General features: G+C 42.0%; 1 protein-coding gene across 7 annotated transcripts in view; it reads right to left on the reverse strand.

Moving 5' to 3' along the window:
* Nucleotides 1–86: 86 nt before the first annotated feature.
* GKAP1 (G kinase anchoring protein 1) overlaps nt 87–22,087 on the reverse strand; it is a 29,050-nt gene continuing 7,049 nt past the window's right edge. For 5 of the 7 annotated variants that reach the window (XM_020812822.3, XM_020812823.3, XM_072992270.2 and 2 more), the window contains exons 4-12: nt 19,328–19,405; nt 17,294–17,426; nt 8,981–9,003; nt 5,327–5,476; nt 4,422–4,523; nt 3,552–3,615; nt 3,163–3,233; nt 2,510–2,587; nt 87–385 (exon numbers count right to left, since the gene is read on the reverse strand). In XM_020812822.3, coding sequence (XP_020668481.3) covers nt 338–385; nt 2,510–2,587; nt 3,163–3,233; nt 3,552–3,615; nt 4,422–4,523; nt 5,327–5,476; nt 8,981–9,003; nt 17,294–17,426; nt 19,328–19,405 — 747 coding nt within the window. In that variant the 3' untranslated portion in view covers nt 87–337. The remainder of the gene's footprint in view (nt 386–2,509; nt 2,588–3,162; nt 3,234–3,551; nt 3,616–4,421; nt 4,524–5,326; nt 5,477–8,980; nt 9,004–17,293; nt 17,427–19,327; nt 19,406–22,087) is intronic. The other 2 variants (XM_072992271.2, XM_078386126.1) reach the window with 1 other exon arrangement.

Raw genomic sequence — 22,087 nt, forward strand, 5'->3', positions numbered from 1 at the left:
TATGACATGAAACCAAGATGTAATCTATTCATTGAGCCTTAGCTGATGTTTGTTTTATGTTGCAGAGATCACACACATAGATCATAAAAATGACAAAAAGTTTTATTGACTGACGAAAAACTAGATGCAGCGTTAGCACAAACTAGGTTTTGAGTCACTGCCATATTAATTTCCAGCTTCTCTTCACACTAGAAGTGCAATAAATTGAATATTTAGATTGTTAGTCAATTAAACTTTACTTTCAACCCCCCTAAACTGCAGTACAAATATACATTTGTGTAAAACTCCTGAAAGTCAAAATTCTTTTTCTTTTACTCCATATCAGCTGCAAATGTAATCACCTGCACTGCTCAGACTCTGAATTTCTTTTCCCTTTTCTTCCACCCTGTAAAAGAAAATGACAGGAAAAGAAAATCACTGAAAAGGACATATGAAAATTTAAGTGTCAAAAGAAAAAAGCATGGTCCCATTAACACAGGCTCTGCGGAGAGCACTAGCAGCCCTTCCTTAAAGCTACTTCACAAAAAAAACACTATGGGCATTCCTTTCCATAGGGCTATCATAGACAGCAGAGACCAACTGGGCTTTTGAAGGAAGAGATAGACAATGGGCAGTTTCTCTTTTTTACTATATTGTTGATTTTAATGGTTTTATAATAGGAGGTAATTTATGTGATTTTATGATTTTTAGCTACATTTGGTTTTATCTCATTTTATTTTTCAAAAAAGTTTGTAAACCATCTTGAGCACTATCTTTTAGTGGGAAAGTAGAACATAAATCTTTCGGTCACTGAAGCTCTCCTACAGGAACGGCATTACTTCCTCTCCTGCAAACTGTTCCTTTAAGGAAGAAAAGCAATATCCACTGGATTGATGGTCAGTGCTAGAGGGCGAATGAGTGAATCAATGGAACTCCAAGCATGTTAAGGAACAGATTTATGTCACCCTCAAATACTTGGATAGTATTCAACTAATGTCATCTGGAATGAGGAGAGGTGACATCTGCCAGTTCCCCTTCTACATCTGCTGTGGAAAGTTGGAGGTACCTCTAGAGCAGTGGTGACAAACCTTTTTTGGGCTCACGGTCCCAAAACAGCAGATGGCATGCCACCGCCGCTCCAGACCCAAAAGACCAGAACCGGAAGTGTAGTTTAAGGGGGAATCATGCTGATGGACCCAGAGGACCCGGAACAGGAAGTGGTGGTTTAAGGGGGAATCATGGCGACAGACCCGGAGGACCTGGAAGTGGCGGCGGAAGGGGAATCTTGGCTGCAGCCGCCTCATGAGGTTTTGCTGCGCAGGGGATGGGGTAGGGGAGTAGCGACCTATGGCTCGCGTGCCAGCTGTGGCACGTGTGCCATCGGTTCGCCATCCCTACTGTAGAGCAAGTACAATGGTGCCTCGCTTAGTGACGTTAATCTGTGCAGCAAAAATCGCTGCTAAGCAATTTCATTGCTAAGCGATTTTAAAAAGCCCATAGAAACGCATTAAAACCCCTTCAATGTGTTCCTATGGGCTCCAAAACTCACCTTAAGCGAAAATCCTCCATTGTGGCGACCATTTTCAGTACCTCTAAAGCGAGGCAAAACAGCGGGTGGCCATTTTGGAACCGCCGATCAGCTGTGTGAAAATGGGGGCTTTGCAATGATCACGGGGAAGAGATCATCACAAAGCGAATTTTCCCCATAGGGGCCATCACAAAGCGATCGCTTCTGCGATCGCAAAAACAGCGTCACAAAGCGATTTCTTCGCTATGCGGAGCAATCGCTATGCAAGGCACCACTGTATGCAGGTAGTGCGAGCAGCTGCAGGGGAGAACTACTGAAAACTTTCACCATCCCCATCCTGTGGCAGATGCCTTCCATTAGCAGCAGGATACTTCTCTGTTTTTCATTGCAATGCAGCATATAGGCAGACACAGAAGTAAGAAAGAATCTAGATTGTATGTCAAGGGATAGGAAAGCAACTTGTTATATCAGAAAGTAAGGTTGCCTTGTGCAACTACTTCAGAATAACTTCACTGAACATAATGGCAAAAATCCTAATTTCAGCAGGAGCAATCTAATGGCCATTTTTGGTAATTAAAGGGTCCCATACCCATCCCAAGGCTCCCAAAATTTTCCTCTGGGCAAAAGGGAGATCCCGGGACCATGAGAATTTAAAACAAGGGGACAGGAAGCATTTATTTTAAAACACATGCTGTAAGCCGCCCAGAGACCTTTGGGTAGTGTGGGCGGCATATAAATTAAATAAATAAATAAATAAATGTTAGCACCACAGGGTGATGATATGATCAGCTTCCACCACACAAAATTATGTGAACAGGGTTTGGGCCAATGGGTCTTAACTTCCAAAACTGTGTTTAGCACTGTGCTCAGAGTCTTCTTTATAGAAATATACACTAACAGACAAATTTACAGAGTAGACATGAAACTTTCCTTTCATGGTTCTCTCAACTTAGGATTCAAACCAATATTTTTAATCATTTGTCACAAGCAGAAGTAACTTACCTGATACTTTGTCAATTCTGCTTGCAGTAATTTCACTTTAGATCTTTCTTGTTCCAGTGCAGCATGAAGACTGGTAACCTAAAGAAAAAGAAATTCAACAATTGCCTTGCTCTTAAGCTTTTGGAATTTTAAAATGTGACATTTTAAAGAGAATAAGTTGTATGTCTAATTAAAACATTAATGGGAAATATGCCTGTATCATTCCGAATGTTAATGTTCTCTCAAGTCCCCTGCTGATCAGATAACAATTCATGAAAGTGGTTCTTCTAAAAGGATTCAACTGTTATTCATAGCCTGATTGGCTATGAAACAATAAAGTATTTGTATTTTAATTTCTAAAGAAACCATAGTTTGTCTTCATACACATATCTTGGATTCCAAGGAAGAACAAAAGACCCTAATGTTCATTTTTCTATAAGGGCAGGTCCCTGATTTTCACAGATTTTCCTCCTCCAGTTGCAGATTCCCACACTACATCCCTTACTGTCACTAGGGAGTCCCCGCGTCCTCAAGAGCAGCTTTCTGGATGACTGTGGCAGAAGACAGCAGTGGGAAGACCCTGTTCAATGACCCTGTTTTGCATTTCTTTCAACCCATTTGTTTTCTTTTATCAGACAAAGTATTTAAAATACAATAATTACAGAAATCTTTACCTGTAAAGTCAGCTCATTCTTAATACTCTGGGATTCATCAACTTGAAGTAGTATTTCAGCTTTATCTTTCACTAAAATGTTAAGATAAAAGATTACACTCATGATTCTCAAATATTTTAAAATGGAGGTGGACAATGAGGTGTCAAGCCCCAGGCAGACTACAATCTGTGATTGATGGGCTGCATTCAGCTTGATCAATCAAAAGTTGTATGGGCCTACCAACTAAATGCTGAACAAACCTATATGTATGACTTCTACTTCAACTCTATTGTTTTTATCTATATTATAATCTGCTTTGGGTCTCAGTTCTGAGAAAGGTGGCATATGAGTAAACAAAATTAATATTTTCCAAACTGTTTGTAGACAGATTCAATAAAACATGTACTTACTTTCACCTTCTTGTAGCATTTTCAACAGCTGTGCATTTCGTGCTTTTACTTCTTTATACTTTGCCTGGATATGTTTAAAAAAATCCCATTAATACAAATATTAACTGGGTAACACAATTCTATTCATTTTTATGCCACAGTAATTTCCATTATGCTATTAGGTGACTGGGTTCTATGCCACAGAGAAGTGATATGAGCGGTTTTCTTACCAACTCCCACCATACAACCTTGCAGGATCTTCCAACACAACCAACCTTATACTTCCTGTGCTAAGTCACATCAGAGGAAGCAACAGAGTCATCTAAATTGACACAGTACTTCTGCCCCTCCATGCTGTACTGGACTGTAGTAGAAGATTCTGTTGTTGCAATCCAGCACTGCCTGGAGGGGCAGAAGTGCTAAGTCATTTTAGATCAATGTGTTACTTTCTGCAACATAACACAGTATATCACACTGGGTAGTAGAAAGCATGTTTTAAAAGAAAGAGCTATTGTTTAAAATTTTAAAAATATCCTTTGGTCATCTCAAAAGGGAAATCCAGGTACGGTATTCCCAACTATAATAAGTAATGCATAAAACTTGGAGGAGGAGGGAGCTTAAAACCAATGCTGCTGCATTTTTTTCAAAAATCAACATTTCTCTCATTATTGTCCCAAAAAGTGATTTGTTACAGTAACTTTAGTCCCCCCCCCAAAAAAAAACCTTTGCTCCCCAGTCACAATGCAACAGGTGCAGTGTATAACCCAGTACAGAGAGTTCACTTCAGAGATATATTTTTATGAGAAAACAAAATACAGGATATAAATCTGTGGCCTAAACGAAGACGTGGAACATTAGACACATAGGTGCATAAGAGAAATCTTTACATACTTCCCATTGAGTGATTATATTCTTTAAGTGCTGGATTTCTGCATCTTTCTTTTCAAGTTCCAGCTTGAGTCTCTCTATTCTTCCATCTTTTAGGAAAAAATCCTTGAGAAAAAAGATTTTGTAAATTAAAAATGATTCACACAAAGCTGATGAACTACAACCCATTAATTGTTAACTGATATGACTGTAAAAATTTACAAAGAGGCACTTGAAATTGCTGATGTAAACGCTTAGTGCTTCACAAAGAAAAAAAAAAACCAGGATCCTTTACAGTCCCAGCTGACTGTTTTGTGCAAATGTAGGTGCTCAACGGAAACCAAGTCATTATTATGTTTTTCTAAAAAAAATTTAAAAACCTAATTCAGGAAAAACCATCATTATGGGTGATCATTAGTTAGTCCACGAAAGCCATACCGGACTCTGAGACATTTGTTGTAAGGTGTGTCTTAAATTCAGTGTGGCCTCCAAAAGTGACTTGCTGTTAGAATCAGTGGGAAGGGACATGTAGACCTTTTGCCTATACTGCTTCAGATCAAACAAAAGAAGTTTACAGAACACTGCAAACAATATAGTTTTGTAAGTCACTTCTTTCTAATGAGTTTTTTATTTAGAGGAATGCCCCTATTACTGTGCCTAAAAATATCTGATGTTAGTTCATGTAATTTCCTATCCCTGAAAATATGACACAAAAGAAAAATGGGTGAGAACAGAAGAACAAAAATTATGACACAATTCTTAAAGTGACATAGTTCCCTTGCAAGATAAGCAGACTAAAAATATATAGTAGCTTTTTCATAACTCATGATGGAGGTGGTTTCCTTGCTTCCTTCCCATCAACTATCTAGATTTAACTCTATTCAAAATACTCAGATACATATACAGTTAAGAACTTATCCTTATTCTACCTGTGTGTTGTCACGAGGTGTACTGTTATCCATCCCACTGTCTGTGACATGCTCTCTTCTTTTTTCTCGAGTAAGTATTTTATGCACATCATCCTCTAGTCTATTGAAGAATTCACCATCATGTAGGACAGTATGTGAGGAGCTCAATTCCTGTCAAGAAACTTTTCTTAGTATCTAGTAAAACAATTCAACGGCCAGTGTATACAATTCAGTGCTAAGTTGATCTGCTTTTCTTGTTTTCAAAATAAGACATCCCAATCACATCAACACTTCTAAATATAAAATATGATTTCCAGTATCCCAATACAGTACTAACTTGTGAATGACCAAAGGTAATGTACTCTACCCTGTGGTCACCACAGCGCCATGTAAATACCCTTGATTCAATTAACATTTGCACATTTTTCAAAGATAGCCAAATCCCTAACAGCCATTATGCCAACAAAGCTAGCTCAAGGTGAGGTAGTCCTAAGTAATTTCCACAATCACTGGGCTCCAAAGGATTTGGATTTACAGTCCTCAGTTAGTTAGGACTTCACCCTTAGTTCTTCCTCAGTGCTGTCATCACGCAATCAACTTATAACTGGTAGTGTAGTGCTATGTAACCATCATTATAAGCCCTGATTAGCTGTGATCACAGCTGTGAGTCATTAGCTAAATGGATGCAAAACGGGGGAAATTGTGGGTAACCAATAAAAAGCTGTAAACAGATAAATGACAAAAAACAAAGCAAAAAATAAAGACAAACCTAGTTTTTTGGTGGGAGGGAAACTAGTGGGATTTAGAGTCACCATTTTGGATTCCTCAAGAGCACACTTTCTCCCTGAAAATGTATGTAACATGTTGATGTTGGCACAATAATTATACACACAGTGAGAAAATCCATAAAAACTCAACCACCACAAGCTGCGTTGTTCTTATTTTGACTCTTTACCACAAATCAGTGGCCCAACCCATTACCTATGCCCATTAGTCACTTGACTTGATGCACCAACAAGAAAGACAAACACCAACTGGTAGCAATTTACCACTAAAATTTACAATGATTAACCTGTACCAGTGCAATTATACAGTTAGGTTTGGGTCAATTCTTTCTAATGACTAGTAGCTTCCTGTGTGTCCTACAATCTAAGTTTATGCTTGTCCACCTAAGCACCCAGGACAGAAACACAAGCACAAGCTCATATAACAACAGCAAAAAATCCAGCAGTTTTCACCATACTTGTCTCAAAATTGTATTTGCTCAATATTATTTATTTATCCAAATATTTATATGCCACATATCTTCTAAAGGATCAAAGACGTCTTACAGTATAAAAAAAGGTTAAAAGCTAAATAATATATTATTACATTAGTAAAAAAGCATTAAACGGATATATTAAAACACATAAATAAGAGCAAATAAAGCGACAGAATAAATAATTCCTTTAAAAAGCCCCATGATCAACCAGTCATTTACGGAAAGCCCACCTGAAAAGAAAGGTTTTTATCTGCTTGCAGAAGGACAGAAAAGTTGGGGCTAGGCTAGGTTCCTGTGGGAGTCTGAGTACAGGAGCAGTAACAAAGAAGGCTCTCTCTCATGTCCCCACCAAATGTGCCTGTGAGGTTGGTGTGTCCGAGAGGAAGGCCTCTTCTGATTATCTTAATACTCGGATAGGCTTATGCAGTAATAGGTGATACAATCTATTAGATAGATTGGACACAAGCCATTTAGAGCTTGATAGCTTAAAACCAGCCAAACTGAAATTGATCTAGATATCCAGCTCGTTCAGGAACCCCTGGAGCTGAGAATAGCAAGTGAAGAAATGATTCCCCAATAAAAATAGGCAATTAGAAATTGAGAAACAATAACTGTGCCCTATAATCTAAAGAGTACAGGGACATGGTGGCACTGCGGGTTAAACCACAGAAGCCTCTGTGCTGCAAGGTCAGAACACCAGCCATTGTAAGATTGAATCTACGCAACGGAGTGAGCTCCCGTCGCTTGTCCCAGCTTCTGCCAACCTAGCAATTCGAAAGCATGAAAATGGGAGTAGATAAATAGGTACCACTTCGGTGGGAAGGTCATGGCATTCCGTGTCTAGTCGCACTGGCCATGTGACCACGGAAACAGTCTTCAGACAAACGCTGGCTCTATGGCTTGGAGATGGGGATGAGCACCGCCCCCTAGAGTCCATGACTGGACTAAATGTCAAGGAGAACCTTTACCTTTACCTATAATCTAACGAACCTAACTGATATAGCTCAGAAGGTTGGTATGTGTGACAAACCCCAGACCTACTGGGATATGCCACAGTTTCACTAAGCTGCCACCAACCATTCCCTGTAAGGAGTCACACAGACCAGGAATGGATTTTTAAACAAATAAAAGAATAAGGTTTATTTAAATAACACACAGGGAAAATAAAATGATCAAGTGAATAGGATACAGTAACGTGGCTTAGTCTCAATCATACATACACCAGTTTGGTTCACACAGAACACCTTTCAATAAAGCACAGACCCTGAACCTATCAGTTCTGGCTACCCATACAGACACCTGAACCTATCAGGTTGGTACTGACTGACACACAGTAGTACCCTGTCTGACACACAGACTCCCACTCCAGCTTCTTCTCTCAGCTCTCCTTCAGCTCTCCCCTAACTTCTCCACACACGCTCCACATATATATACAGTACAGCCCCTCCTCCTGATGTCCCGCTTTCCACTCCCCATAGGATGGAACTTTCCCTCCAACCCATGACAGACAGGTAACATCAGTGCTGCATGTAACAGTATGTCCGGCTGAGGAATCATGAGCTGGGAGTCTACACCAGTGGTTTTTAACCTTTTTGAAAGAAACGCCCCCTTGAGCCATTGAGGAAGTTATCACCGCCCCCCTCCCCGCGGTGATGATATTTTATTTATTTATTTATTTATTTATTTATTTATTTATTTATTTATTTATTTATTTATTTATTTATTTATTTATTTATTTATTTATTTATTTATTTATTTATTTATTTATTTATGACACTTAAATCCAATGACCCCTGAAAACAAAATTCAATTCTAAGAAAATGAAATGTCCCAAAAACATTTAATGATTTAGTTGCAAGTGAATTTTAAGACACAAAAAGAAATATAAAAAGTGCATAAAAACAAACTACAATGCAGGAACTAAAAATTTCAAGATGAAAACTCTGAAACTAAATTAAGATTGGAGGAAAATATATATTCATGCACACTGTAAAAAGGCTGCAGCCATGTTAACAGGTTTGGCTTGCTCCAGGGCCCCCCCTACCGCCCCCTTCTGCTCCAGCGCCCCCACGCCGCCCCTTTTAATTCTATCGCCCCCCTGAAAAATGAAATCGCCCCCTGGGGGGCATTATCGCCCACGTTAAGAACCACTGGTCTACACCCCTAATGTGCCTCCTGGGAGAGGAGCCAGTGCAGGTTACAACAGTGTATGGGTTTATATACCCTGCCACTTGTGCACCCTTGGGCAAACTGCACGGTCGCAGAATACCATCGGAAGGATGAAGTGTTATATCACTTCTGACTACTTTATACTCAGGAAGCAAAGATGTCAGAATTAGCTAAACAATACATAATTATTCATTATAACCTGAAGAATGTTTCATATTTTGTTTCTTGTTTAATAAAAGACTTACCTCCTGCTTTTTGGGAAGGTGATCTGAAACAACACAAATGAAGTTTCAAATTACATTGAATTGCCTAATTTGTGTAAAAAAAATATAAAAGTGATAATTTCAAAGGCCTCAGCATTACATATTTTGAAATGAAACAACACAATAACAAGCTGAATTACTTATTCTTGCTTTACAACTGGCTAGGTTTTTCTGATTTGCCAGATTTCAAAATTTAATAACAAAACATCAATTGACTTGACAAATCTAAAAAACCGCTACTACAGATAAAATATGACTTCTTATAGTATGGTACAGAAATATGTAATGCAAAACAAATGAAACAGATTTAAATGTTTTCATTTTTGTTTCTGGACTTGATTTAGAACAGAAATTATTTAGTCGTTCCAAAGAATGGTTTCTAGTAGGAGAAACTGTAGATGACATTCACATTCAGATTTTCCCCTCTGGCCCCTACTGCAATCTAAAGTAAGACCAAGTGAGCAATGGAATCGTTTCAGTTTGCCACACAGGAATCTGAATAGACTTCCGAGAGAGGAATGCTTCACCGCAAGTTATTGAAAGATTTGTTTAATCAGGTTTTTGTACTACAGTGGTGCCTCGCAGGACGAGTGCCCCATTTAACGACGAAATCGCATTACAACGAACTTTTAGCGATCAAAAAAGCGATCGCTTTACGATAGTTTCAATGGGGGAATTTCACTTTGCGATGATCGGTTCCCTGCTTCGGGAACTGATTCTCGCAAAACGACGATTTTTGCCCAGCTGATCGGCGGTTTCAAAATGGCCGCTGGGTAATTAAAATGGCTCCCCGCTCTTTTCTGGGACGGATTCCTCGCTGCTCGGGCAGCGAAAATGGCCGCACTATGGAAGATCTTCACTGGACGGTGAGTTTCAAGCCCATAGGAACGCATTAATCAGGTTTTAATGCATTTCTATGGGCTTTTTTATTTTGCATTATGACGTTTTCATTCTACAGCGATTTCGCTGGAACGAATTAACGTCGTAATGCGAGGCACCACTGTATTCTGATGCTCTTTTAAATTGCTGTGATTTTGTACTACCTTTCATTTGTATTTGTACTACAAGTGGTACCTTGCAAGACGATTACCCCACATAACGACGAATCGGCATGACAAGGTTTTGCGACCGCCATTGCGCTTCGCAAAACAGTTTCTTATGGGGGAATTTTGCTGGACAACGTTTCAGTTTCGAGGACGATTCTAACAGCTGATCGGCAGCTCCGCAAAATGGCTCCCTAGGGTGTTTTCGGACCGATGCTACTCAAGACAGCGATTTAAAAGGGCTTGCCTATGGGCGCTTTTCACTGGACGACAACTATTTTCCCCATTGGAACACATTAAACAGGTTTCAATGCATTCCAATGGGGAAACGCTTTTCACAAGACAATGATTTCGCTAAACAGCGATTTCAATGGAACGCATTATCATCGTCTTGCGTGGCACCACTGTACATTGATATTATAACAGTTTGACTAATCTGCATGGTTTCTGTCCTACCTGGACCATAAAAATCCAGAATGTGATAGTGGGAACTCCGCATACAGGTTTGTAAGAGGGACATCTCCCTGGTGAGGGCCACCTGCCTTGTCTGCAAGCCCTTCAGTGGGCTATCAACAGACCCTTGTTGCACGGCAGCCCAAAGACAAGGACACCAAGTTGCGGCACATATGTGGTCTGCCCATCGTGGAGATTGCCCCAGATCCTAAGAACAGTCCACCACTGTACAAAAAGGAGACAGACGTGACGGACAGAGGGGACGACGGGCGGGAAGTGTGAATTCGAGATGACCACTTGAAGAGACAGTTACAGGCAAGTAACCTCTCTTTCTTCTTCATGGTCTCTGTGAATGCACACTATAGAGTGATTAGCAAGCTGGATTACCAGAGGAGGGACATCACAGAAGTACTGATGACAAAACAACTCTGCCAAAAACTGCGTCCATCCTGGCTCTGACATCAAGGTGGTGGTGAGTAGCAAATGTAGATGGAGTAGACCAGTGGCGGCAAACCTTTTTGGGCTTGTGTGCCTGAACCAAACCAAACCAAACCAAAACAAAAAAGCTCACCAGCGGGTGGCATGCTGCAGCAGTGTGGCGGCGGAGGAACCAGAAGTGGTGGCAGAAAAGGGAATGTCAGGCATGGAGATGCCTCAAGACATCACTTTGGATCCACTTCCAGCGCCAGCTGCTCCAGATCCGCCTGTCAAAGCACCAGCACGGCGGCTGCAGCCGTCTTCTCAGGTTTGGCTGCGCAAGGGGTGGGAGAGTAGCGATCCAGTGACTTATGGCTCGCATGCCCACAGAAAGGGCTCTGTGTGCCAGCTGGGGTACGCGTGCCATAGGTTCACCATTGCTGGAGTAGACCACGTTGCAGCTTTGCAAATATCTGGAATGCCAACCTTTTAAGAGGGCTGTGGAAGCAGCAACAGCTCTGCTAGAATGTGCTGTGAGAGAGGATGGTAAAGGCTTGTGACCAAGGTTTTAAGCAAGCCATATTATGATCATGATCCAGCAGGAAACAATTTATTATGAAATAGGGGATCCTCTATTGGGCCAATGGAGAGTGACAAAGAGTCTTTTGGATTTGTGAAAGGAAGAGGTCCTGGAGACACAGAATTCCAGAGCCCAACGAATGTCAAGAGGATGTAAAGAATGTTCTAGGTCATTAGATGGCAATGGAAAGAAGATAGGTAAAAATATAGGTTGTTTCATGTGAAAACTGGAAACAACTTTAGGCAAGAAGGAGACATGTATAGAGAGTAACCTGAGGATGAAACTGGAGGAAAGGTAGGTCGACACAGAGTGTGGTGAGCTCACTAGCCCAGTGGGCCAAGGTAATGACAATGAGAAAGTCGGTTTTGAGGGACAGTAGTCTCTCAGAAGTCATTGCCAAAGGCTCACAGGGAGGTTGAGTGAGACATTGTAGGACAGTGTGTAGTGATCATTGTGGAGGTAACGGTGGGCATGATGATTGGATGTTGGCGAGGTCTTTAAGGAATTGCTTGAGAGTGGGATAACGGAGCAATATGGCAGCATCGGAATCTTGGGGTTGATGTGCAATTACAGCAGCTATATAAACCTTGAGAATGGACAAAGAAATGTCACGATGAGGCTATGTGAAAAAAGAGAGAAAGAATGGAAAGTAATATTTAAAGAAATACAGTATCTGAAATAATTGGATTGAATATTCCAATGTCCCCAATAACAGCTTTATTGAATATGAGTAAAGATCAACTGGCAAATGAAAATAAGGATTTAATAGTAATAATGATTACGGCAGCAAGGATAATTATGGCAAGGAATTGGAGAAATGAAAATCAATTTAACCTCGAGGAATGGTATAGAGAGAATTGTGGGACATGGCTATTAATGATAAACTGACATGTGACATGAAAATAAGTAGGGGCCAAACGAAAAATAATGATTTTAAGAAAATATGGAATGTATTTTTAGAACATGCATTTCGGAGAGGGAGGGGGTTTACACCGAGTGAAGAAACAATGAAATTTTGGAAGGAAAATGGATGGAATGAAATGTAATGCTAGTCCTGAGGGTGATGGGTGCACTGTTTTGTTTGTATTTTATAGATTTTCTTTTCTGTAGTAGTAGGTGTATTTTGTATATTTTTAAATTAAAATTAAATTAAAAAAAGAAATGTCACGATGGAAGAGATGAAACAAAAATGCTAATACTGCATTGTTTGCACAGTAGGAATGTTAGAGAAAATGGCTCATTTGTAAGTACAAAAACGGATGGTGGATGGCTTCCGAGCATGAGCAAGAATATGACCTACAGAAGATGGATTCGCCATGCTGTTAGGTGAAGTGTGTGGATATGGGGTGGAAGGTTCTCCCGTGATTCTGCATGAGGTGAGGAAAGAGAAGACAGAGGAAGTTGGTCGACATAGTCTGAGGGTGATGAACCATGGTTGTGTGGGCCATCAGGGGGCTATGAGGGTGGTATTTGACTGGTCTTGTCAGATCTTGACAAGGATTGGCAGAAAAAGAGGTTCCAGAAGAAAGAGATAAAAGAGGCTGGGGGACCAGTTCATCATGAAGGCATCAGCTAGGGATCAGGGGCCGGTTCATGCTCTGGAACAGTAGCGAGTGCATTTGGTATTGTGTGAGGTGGCAAAGAAATCTGTGAGAGGGTGACCCCAAGTCTGCAGAGGTGGAGGAACACTGAGTCATCTGAAGTCCATTCATGTGTTTGAGTGCCGAGCCTGCTCAGTGTGTCTGCTAAATACTGTAGTTGTCTTGTGTAGAAATATGTATGGCTACTGGATAGATGTGGCATCCGTAGCACCATTTTCATAGTTGAATGGCGAGGTAAAGGATGAAGAAAGAGTGGGTGCCTCCTTGTTTGTTGATACAGAACAGAGCCATGGAGTTGTCTGTGGTGACTTGTATGCCTCATCCCATAACCAGGGACCCAAAAGCATGGAAAACCTTGATAATGGTGAGCAATTTGAGATGGCTGATGTGAAATTGTTGTTCTGCGTGTGAGCATGGGCATGTATCTGAAGGTTGTTGCAATATATACCCCACTTGCTGGGGCTGGCATCAATAGTGACTTGAATTGCAAGTTGGAGGGGACTGAAAGGCCTGCCAATGAAAAGGTCAGTTGGTGTATCCCACCAAGCAAGTTGGGTGGCGAGTTCTGGTGTGACTCTGAGGAGTTTGGTGGGTCGATCTGACAGAGGGTTGAAAAGAGCTGGTACCAAATCTGAAGTGACCTCATTTTTAGTCAAGCATGTTGTATGACAGAGGTCATGGAAGCCATCAATCCTAGGAAGCGCTGAGTTTGATGCACCATGACAGTAGTATGAGGTTGGAAGTGGCGCAGAAGCGTGTGTAGCTTTGTTGCTTGTTGTGGAGGGAAGACACGAATGTGTAATTAATCCAGGACAGCTCCTATGTAAGTCACCAGCTGAAAGGGTTGTAGGATAGATTTGTCCATGTTGACTTTGAGTCCCAGACCCGCCAAGAGGAACAGAGTGAGATCTATGTCATGTAAACTAAACCTTGGAACGGGAAGAAGCAACTAGCAACTAATCGTCGATCTATGGGAATATGGTGACTCCACATACATGGAGATGCACGGCTACAGGGACCATGCATTTTGTGAAGATTCGTGGAGCAGCAGAGAGGACAAATGGAAGGGCCTTGAACTTGTATGTGGAGTCTCCGAGGGAGAATCTGAGAAATTTGAGAAGATCTGGCCAAATGGTTATATGGAAATAGGCATCGCTCAGGTCTATGACTGCAAACCAGTTGCCCTTCTGAAGGAGGGGGAGTATGTGTTTTAGTGTGACCCTATGGAAGTGCTCTGGGACAATGTAGGAGTTGAGGCTGAGGATGGGCCGAAGACCGCCGTTTCTCTTGGGAACTGTGAAATAACAGGAATAGAGTCCCGGGTCGTCATCAAGTGGAATGACAGGAGCAGTGCCATCTTTTTGTAGCAGGGATCGAACTTCTTCTTCTAGTACAGGTGATGGTCATTGTTTTCATTGGTCCTGAAGATGGTAAGAATTTTGATCACATAGCCAACAGTGATGATAGAGAATACCCAAGAGTTGGTGGTTATTGTGGCCCACACTGGGAGATGGGCTGCAAGGTGGGTGGAGTTCATAGACCGCAGTCTGTAATGAGGGCAGATCTGGTTGGTGAGGGAGTCAAAGACTTTGGGCTTTTTGTCAGGGCGCCTAAAGGATTGTCCGCGACATCAGATTCTGGTTAGAAGGGGACTCTCATGATGGTAAGAAGTCCGAGGCTTTGGTATTGGAGGTTAGGTGAGCTGATTGTGGAGACATTTGTAAATGCAGAGTAATGTCCATAAGGGGACGTTAAAAGTGTGGACCACGTCACCTTGTAGCAGAGGCAAAGGAACAGTGTTTGGTCTTACCAGTACTGTAGAACTTTGTAGATGGGCATTGTGTGGATGGGTGTGGTATGGATCTCTTAGGCTGACAAGAGCGTGTAGGCTTAAGTGGGGTTGGTGGTGGTCCTCTATAATTAGTAGTAACTTATAACAAAGATGATTGTACTTGAGAAAGTGTGATCAGTTTTGAGTATGAGTCTGGGTTGGTACCAAGGTATGAGGACACTTTGGTACCATGGCTGACTGTAAGGCGTGTGGCTCAGTGGTATGAGATCATTTGAAGTAGAACTTAGTTGGCTTCAAAATTGGAGGGTGAGAAGTAGTCATCAGAAGATATTTCGTAAAGAGGCTCTCTCCTTGTAATCCTGATGAGTCAGAGGGGGTAGTAATAGGCATACCAATGGTGTTTAGACTCAGTATAAAACCTGGGATCAGGTTGCCAGTGTTGATAAGATCGGTCTTAGTATCGTAATAAGTTGGAGGCTCATAAAGAGTAACTTGCTTAAGGCAGCAGTATCAAGCTTGAGTATCATGCGATGCCATTAACTCAGTGTTGGGGGAGCTTGTATATGCTCGGTAATGGGTCAGCATGTCTCTGGTGTATGGTGCATTTTCCAAGTTCGTTTTCAAGGAGGTACTGGATCAGCTAAAGTGAAGGCTGAATTCGAGTCTGGAGTGGAGACGGAGCAACTTATAGACTTGGGACTCGAGTATAATGATTGTATTTCCCCATTCAGGTGATTGACTGAATATAGGGGGTGGCAGTTGGCCTCATGGTGGGAGATTGGATTCGTTCTCTGGAAGGAGAATCAAGGCAGACAGTTGCTTGGTCTGGTATGGACGGTGGAAGAGCAGCTTTGTCAGGTTCAGATAGAGAAGTATGCTTAGATTTATTGGTAGGTGAGTCCTGAGATGACCTTTTTCTTCTTTTTAGATAGCTTGAGTGGTTGGATGTCAAGGCCGGTTTCAAAGTCAATCTCGACTTCAATGTCAGTCCTGAAAGCTTGGACTTGGAGGTCAACTTAGATTTGACTTTGCCCAGTGCCAGCCTTGATGCAGGTGAGGTCAATGGCATCTCAGTTGATGGGGTTGGGCTGTGGGATGGAGGGATAGGTGCGGTGTCCATAGTGGATGGTTGAGGTTGTAGAGAGCGTTCCCAAAGGGAGGATCGGAGACGCTGTTGCCTAAGTTTAAGTGCCTGTTTCATAAGGTTTTTGCAGGCCTGACATGGAGAAAACTGGCGGGAGTCCCCAAGGAAGAAGAGGCATGACTTGTGTCCATCAGAGAGGGGAATCATGTTGAGGCAAGAGTCCCACCATTTGACAGGCCCTGTTGGGGCCATAAAATGGCAGGAAGGGGAAGGGGGGGGAAGGTCAGGGAACGAAGAGGGAAGATATGTCATTCTAACTCTCCTACTCTTTTTTCCCATAGTGAACTCGTGAAGAGATAAAGAAAAAAGGTAAACAGAGCTCTGCTTGTCAAGAGATGAAACCTCAGTGGTGGCAAAAAGTAACTGAAGCAATCCCCAGGATGGGCGGACCACGTGTACTAGAGGGGAGATCCTGGTGAATGCATGCTAAAGCTCTAGAATATTCCAGAAATCTCTGTTCAAGCGCAGAATAACCCTATAGTGTGCATTCGCAGAGACCACAAAGAAGGTGAAGGTGCAGCTGGTGGAGAGGAGGGGCAATAACGAGGACAGAAGGGATGACTGGTTGCAGGCTCTGGAGAAACAGTTGCCTGTCTTCTGTGCCCTGGAGGAAGAGGAGGAGCTCTCTATCCTCTAGGACCTATGGAACAGGGCACAGGCCACCTTCACTTTGGGTTGGGACCTCACAAGCCAAGCATCCCACCCACCACTATAGGACTGGCCAAATGGCAGAGAGTTCGCCCTGCTAACCTGCAACAGGAGTACCCAACCGTGACAAAAAAGCAACACTGGAGGCATTGCCACCAACACCAGTGGCTGCTGCAAGCTGGCACAGCTTAAGAAGGAGGCACAGCTGCCATACTGATTTACCAATCCTTGGTGAGGAAAGCCCTGCCTGGGGCTGAGTTTGGGACTCAAACTCAGCCCCAGCACTGGACTACAAGTGACTTGGGGCTTGTAGCCATAACCAGAGCCCAGGCATATTGAAAGCCAGAAACAAGGGACAGGGGTTATCCTCTAGTCAGTGAAACACAATTTGTCACATCCGATCACCAGCCTGCTCTGCCAGCAGAGCCCATGGTGGAAGATATATAAAAGCTGCCACACTTCACAGAGAGGGCAGCTGAGATCATTGTTTCCAGATACATTTTCCTCTGCTTCTCCCAAGAAAAACTTGTTTCATGACCTGAAAAAGGGGACCAAGATATTTAAATCTTGTGACTTTTTTTAACAGATCACAGAAATATTTGGCACAAAAAGCATACCTATGTTACTATCCGACTGAAAATCTTTTAATGACACAGTGGGAGGCTTGTCTTTTCCCTGATGATATTTCCGTTTCTCCTTCTTGTGTACAGCCTTTGATGGAGGAGAAGCATTTTCAATGTTTTCATATTCCTGCAATAGAATAAAAACACATATGCCTACCTTCAATTTCGGAGGATAAGCAACTGGAAGATATATCTTTGTGAAAATAAATACTAACAACAGGAAAACAAGTTAAGCACAGAAACTGACCTTTCTAAACAACTGAACTCAAACATAACATTGTATGTTGAATTGAATATAAATCATTACATGCCATTATTTACTAACGGGTGATTAATACTTTCACCACCACTACTGCATCAGATAGTTTTTTTTAAATCTGCTGTTAACCTTACTGTATCTGACAAAAAGAAGCACAGATATATTTGCCCTACATATAGATGTCAGCAATTACCAGGATGAGTCCATAATATAGCTATTGGCATTGCAGAAAAGATTGATCTAAATATGGTAAATTCATTCTTTTTGGTGGACCAATGGGATCACTGCTATACTTACATTAACAAGACCTTTCAAAGTTATCTTCTGTATTTTTGAGTGAAGAGAAATTCCACGAAGCTCCAATAGCAAAGAACCTCAAATATGTCTGTCATTTTTTAACTCACTAAAAATCATGGCTGTCATGTTACCAAACTCTTTTTATTATAAATTTTACATGTATTTTTCTTGTTTATGTAACATATTTGTATTGCATTTTTCCTGATGTTCTGAATCCCAACAAAAAAAATCAAGCCAAGTTGTATATAGATAGCTACGTCACTCAAATAATCTTTCCTGATTTAATAGCAGCCCAAGAAAAATAAATTGAAGCCTTAATCTTTGTTTTCGCTCCTTTATATATATATATATATATATATATATATATATATATATATATATATATATATATATATATATATATATATATATATATATATATATATATATATATATATATATATATATATAAAATTTATATGCGGCCCACACTACCCAAAGGTCTCTTGTGGATGAAACATTGTGAACAGTGTGTAGAACTATGTTCTAAATAAAATACAGTTAGCTGAGGCTTTCTTTCTCCCCTTAACACTGAAAGACTACAAATATTTTTTAAAAGAAATGCAGTGTTGCAATTGGAAAAATAATAAACAACTGATATTGGAAGAATGGTATAACAAGATGTGGAAACTAGCTATTAATGATAAATTAACTTGTGACTTGACAGTTAGAAAAGAATTATTGAAGGAAAATAGTTTCAGTGGTTAAACCACTGTACTGCAGCCAAAACTGTGCTCATGACCCGGGGTTCAATCCCAGGTAGCAGCTCAAGGTTGACTCAGCCTTCTATCCTTCCGAGGTCGGTAAAATGAGTACCCAACTTGCTGGGGGGGCAATGTGTAGCCTGCATAATTAACTTGTAAACCGCCCAGAGAGTGCTTGAAGCACTATGAGGCAGTATATAAGCAGCACGCTTTGCTTTGCTTTAATGGTATTTGGAAACATTATATTGAATATGTTGTGTGCATTCACAGAGGCCACGCTGAAGAACAAAGGTTATACCCCAACACATTATTTTTGGAAAGAATTAATTTTTTAATGCAACGTTGAGTTACCCTCCCCCCCCCCCCCCCGGAAATAAGATCTAACCTGAAAATAAGCCATAGTAGGTTTTTTTAGGATGTTCATAATATAAGCCCTAACCCAAAAATAAGCCCCCGTTAAGTGAAACCCTGCCCTCCACCATTGTGCAGCAACCAGAAGATGACATGACTGTATTTGAATAAATGTAGATTGTTATACATGAAAAAAATATAAACATCCCCTGAAAATAAGCCCTAATACGTTTTTTGGAGCAAAAATACAAGACCCTGTCTTATTTTCGGGGAAACACGGTATTTCCTGTAGATTAATAAAATGCTTGATCCCATAATGGATCCAAAACCTAGTATGAACATTTACTGTATTCTAATAACACAAAAAACAGGAAATACCTTTCTGTGTTCTTCATATTCCAGTTTGCTTAGAAGTAAAGCTTTTTCAAGGTCTGCTTCAAACATTTCAGAAGTCAACTGAAGAAACAAGATGGAAAAGTTGACTTTATGATGGCTTTTATTTAAACATACAGTATATAAAGAGGTTACTTACCTGTAACTCTGGTTCTTTGAGTGGTCATCTGTAAATTCACACTAATGGGTTAATCTGCACCTGCGCAGAGCAGCCTCGGAACTTTCCAGAGCTTGAGCACATGGTGCTGGGACCTCCCACACGCTACCCCTAACCCTACCCCCAACACCGAGTGCCTCAGTTCTGTAGAACCGTCCACCGCTGCACACAAAAGGCTCACATGACAGACAGCAGAGAGTGTGAATTCACGGATGACCACTCAAAGAACCACAGTTACAGATAAATAAACTCTTTTTCTTCTTCGTGGTCTCTGTGAAGGCACACTAATGGGTGGCTGGCAAGCTGACTTACTTGGAGGAAGGACATCACGAGAGCACAGAAGCCAGGACAGCACGACCCGTGCAGCCTCAGTCTTGGCACAGACATCAAGCCGGTAGTGGGACACGAAAGTTGACGTCGTGACCCAGGTGTCAGCTCTACAGATATCAGCGAGGTCCACCCCTCTGAGGAATGCCGTTGACAGTGGGCTTTAACTGTGTCTGGTAGTGGTACCTTAGCCAGCTTGTATGCGAGGCGTATGGTGGAAATGATCTGGAAGCGTACCAGTGTACCCTTAGGAGTGCCTTGGAAGGCTACAAAGAGCCTCTTTGAGGTGTGGAAAGGTGAGGTGCGAGAAACATAAAAGGAGAGAGCCCGTTTAAAGTCCAGGGAATGCAAAGCTCATTCTAGAGGTGAGGTAGGTGCTGGAAAAAAGTGGGCAGCACAATGGGCTGGTTCAAATGAAAATAAGACCTAAGGAAGGAAGGAGAGGTCTGGGTAGAGAGTCAGTTTGTCGGGATGGAATCGGAGGAGGGTCCACTCTCCTGTCGTGCCATAGTGACAGCGAGAAAGGCAGTCCTATCTATCTATCTATCTATCTATCTATCTATCTATCTATCTATCTATCTATCTATCTATCTATCTATCTATCTATCTATCTATCTATCTATCTATCTATCTATTTATTTATTTATTTATTTACAATATTTTTTAGCCGCACCATTGCCAGTGGCTTCTTCAGTCAGAAGACAGTACGACACTGTGGCCAAGGGCTCAAGTGGAAGCTTCATGAGCTGATTCAAGACAAGCTGGAGTGACCACTGCGGAGTAAGAGGTCTACAGGCTGGGTGCATATTCTTCAGGCCCTGCAAAAACTGCTCCGAAGGCAAAAAGGCAGAAAGGGTGGGAAATTGGGATTTCCAGCCCTTTCCCCCTGCCTTTTTGCCTTTTGAAACGCTGGAACGGATTAATTCCATTCCCATGCATTTCAATGGGAAATGGTACTTCAACTTATGAACTTTTCAACGTACGAACGTCGTTCTAAAACGGATTGAGTCCGTAAGTCGAGATACCACTGTATAGTCCTCCGACAGAGAGGGAGAATGATTCTCTGCGAGATCAGACTAGTTGTGGGAACATTGGAAGGCGAGTCTTCCTCCCCACCTGAGGCCAGTAAATCAGAGTCTATCAGTTCATGATCAATAGATGAGGAATAATCTCCACGACTGGTCAGCGCATGGTAGGTTATGGTATCGACTCAGGCTACCTATCTACCAACATCTCCTCTAGAAGGGAGCTGGAGACTGAAGCCGCTCCAGAGCTGCTTGCGTATCTTCAGGGTCCAATATCAGATGATAAGGTTGCTTAACATCGACAGCAGGCGCATAATCCAGAGGCAGATGCCTCTTATGGGGCCGCCGCAGCAGCAGAGGATAGAAATCGCTCTTGGTACCTGCAGAGCGATCCTCAAAATGCCAGTATCGAGGAGGAGAAGGAGAGGGAGAATAGGGATGGTAGTAATTACAACGATAGTACGAGTCGACCCTGTAGGCTCTTGGATAGGAACGCTGGCCGGGCTCAAAGTCGTCAGGATCACTGTACACTGGATGGTTATAGTAACGCCACCTGCTATAGCACACATAGTCATGACCAGGTACTGATCGATGCCGAGGGAGCTCAGGCTTGCATGGTGGCTCAAGGTGCTGAGATTTGTGTATTCTCTTCCTAGGCACCTCCATCAGCACTGATGGTAGGACGGAGACTTGTCAACCAATTGAGCCTGTAGGAGTTCGTGGGCTAGCCTGCGACAATTGTACTACTTCTGCAGTCGTGTTGCCCCAGTCAGGAGAGCAGCTGACACAAGGGGATGGCAAGGCGGACCATCTTCATCCCCTGATAGTAAACTAAGGCATACCAATTGTTGCTGGGATGTATCCAGTATCAAAGCCGATTTATCTGCCAAGCGATCCGGTTTTGGAGCATTCTTCTTCTTTGGGGCTGACATCGAGGGAGGCTTCGGTATTGATGCCGGAGCCATCAACCTCGAGCCTGAGGAAGACACCTGGGGCTTGGGTGCCATTTTAGAACCCTTCTGGGCTTAAGAAGGTGGTGGTGAGCCTGAGACCAAGGGCTGCCACTCCACTTGCGATGGATCCATGGGAGTCTCTGGGGTTGGAGACAGAGACTTTTCCCAGAAAAGAGAGTGGAGGTGTTGAAGCTTCAACTTTAAAGCCAGTTTAGTGAAGTTTTTACAGACCCCACACAGGGCTGGCTTGTGCTCCTCCCCAAGACAAAACAAACAACCAGAC

Source organism: Pogona vitticeps, chromosome 2 (assembly GCF_051106095.1).
Source record: "Pogona vitticeps strain Pit_001003342236 chromosome 2, PviZW2.1, whole genome shotgun sequence".
NCBI lineage: Eukaryota > Metazoa > Chordata > Lepidosauria > Squamata > Agamidae > Pogona > Pogona vitticeps.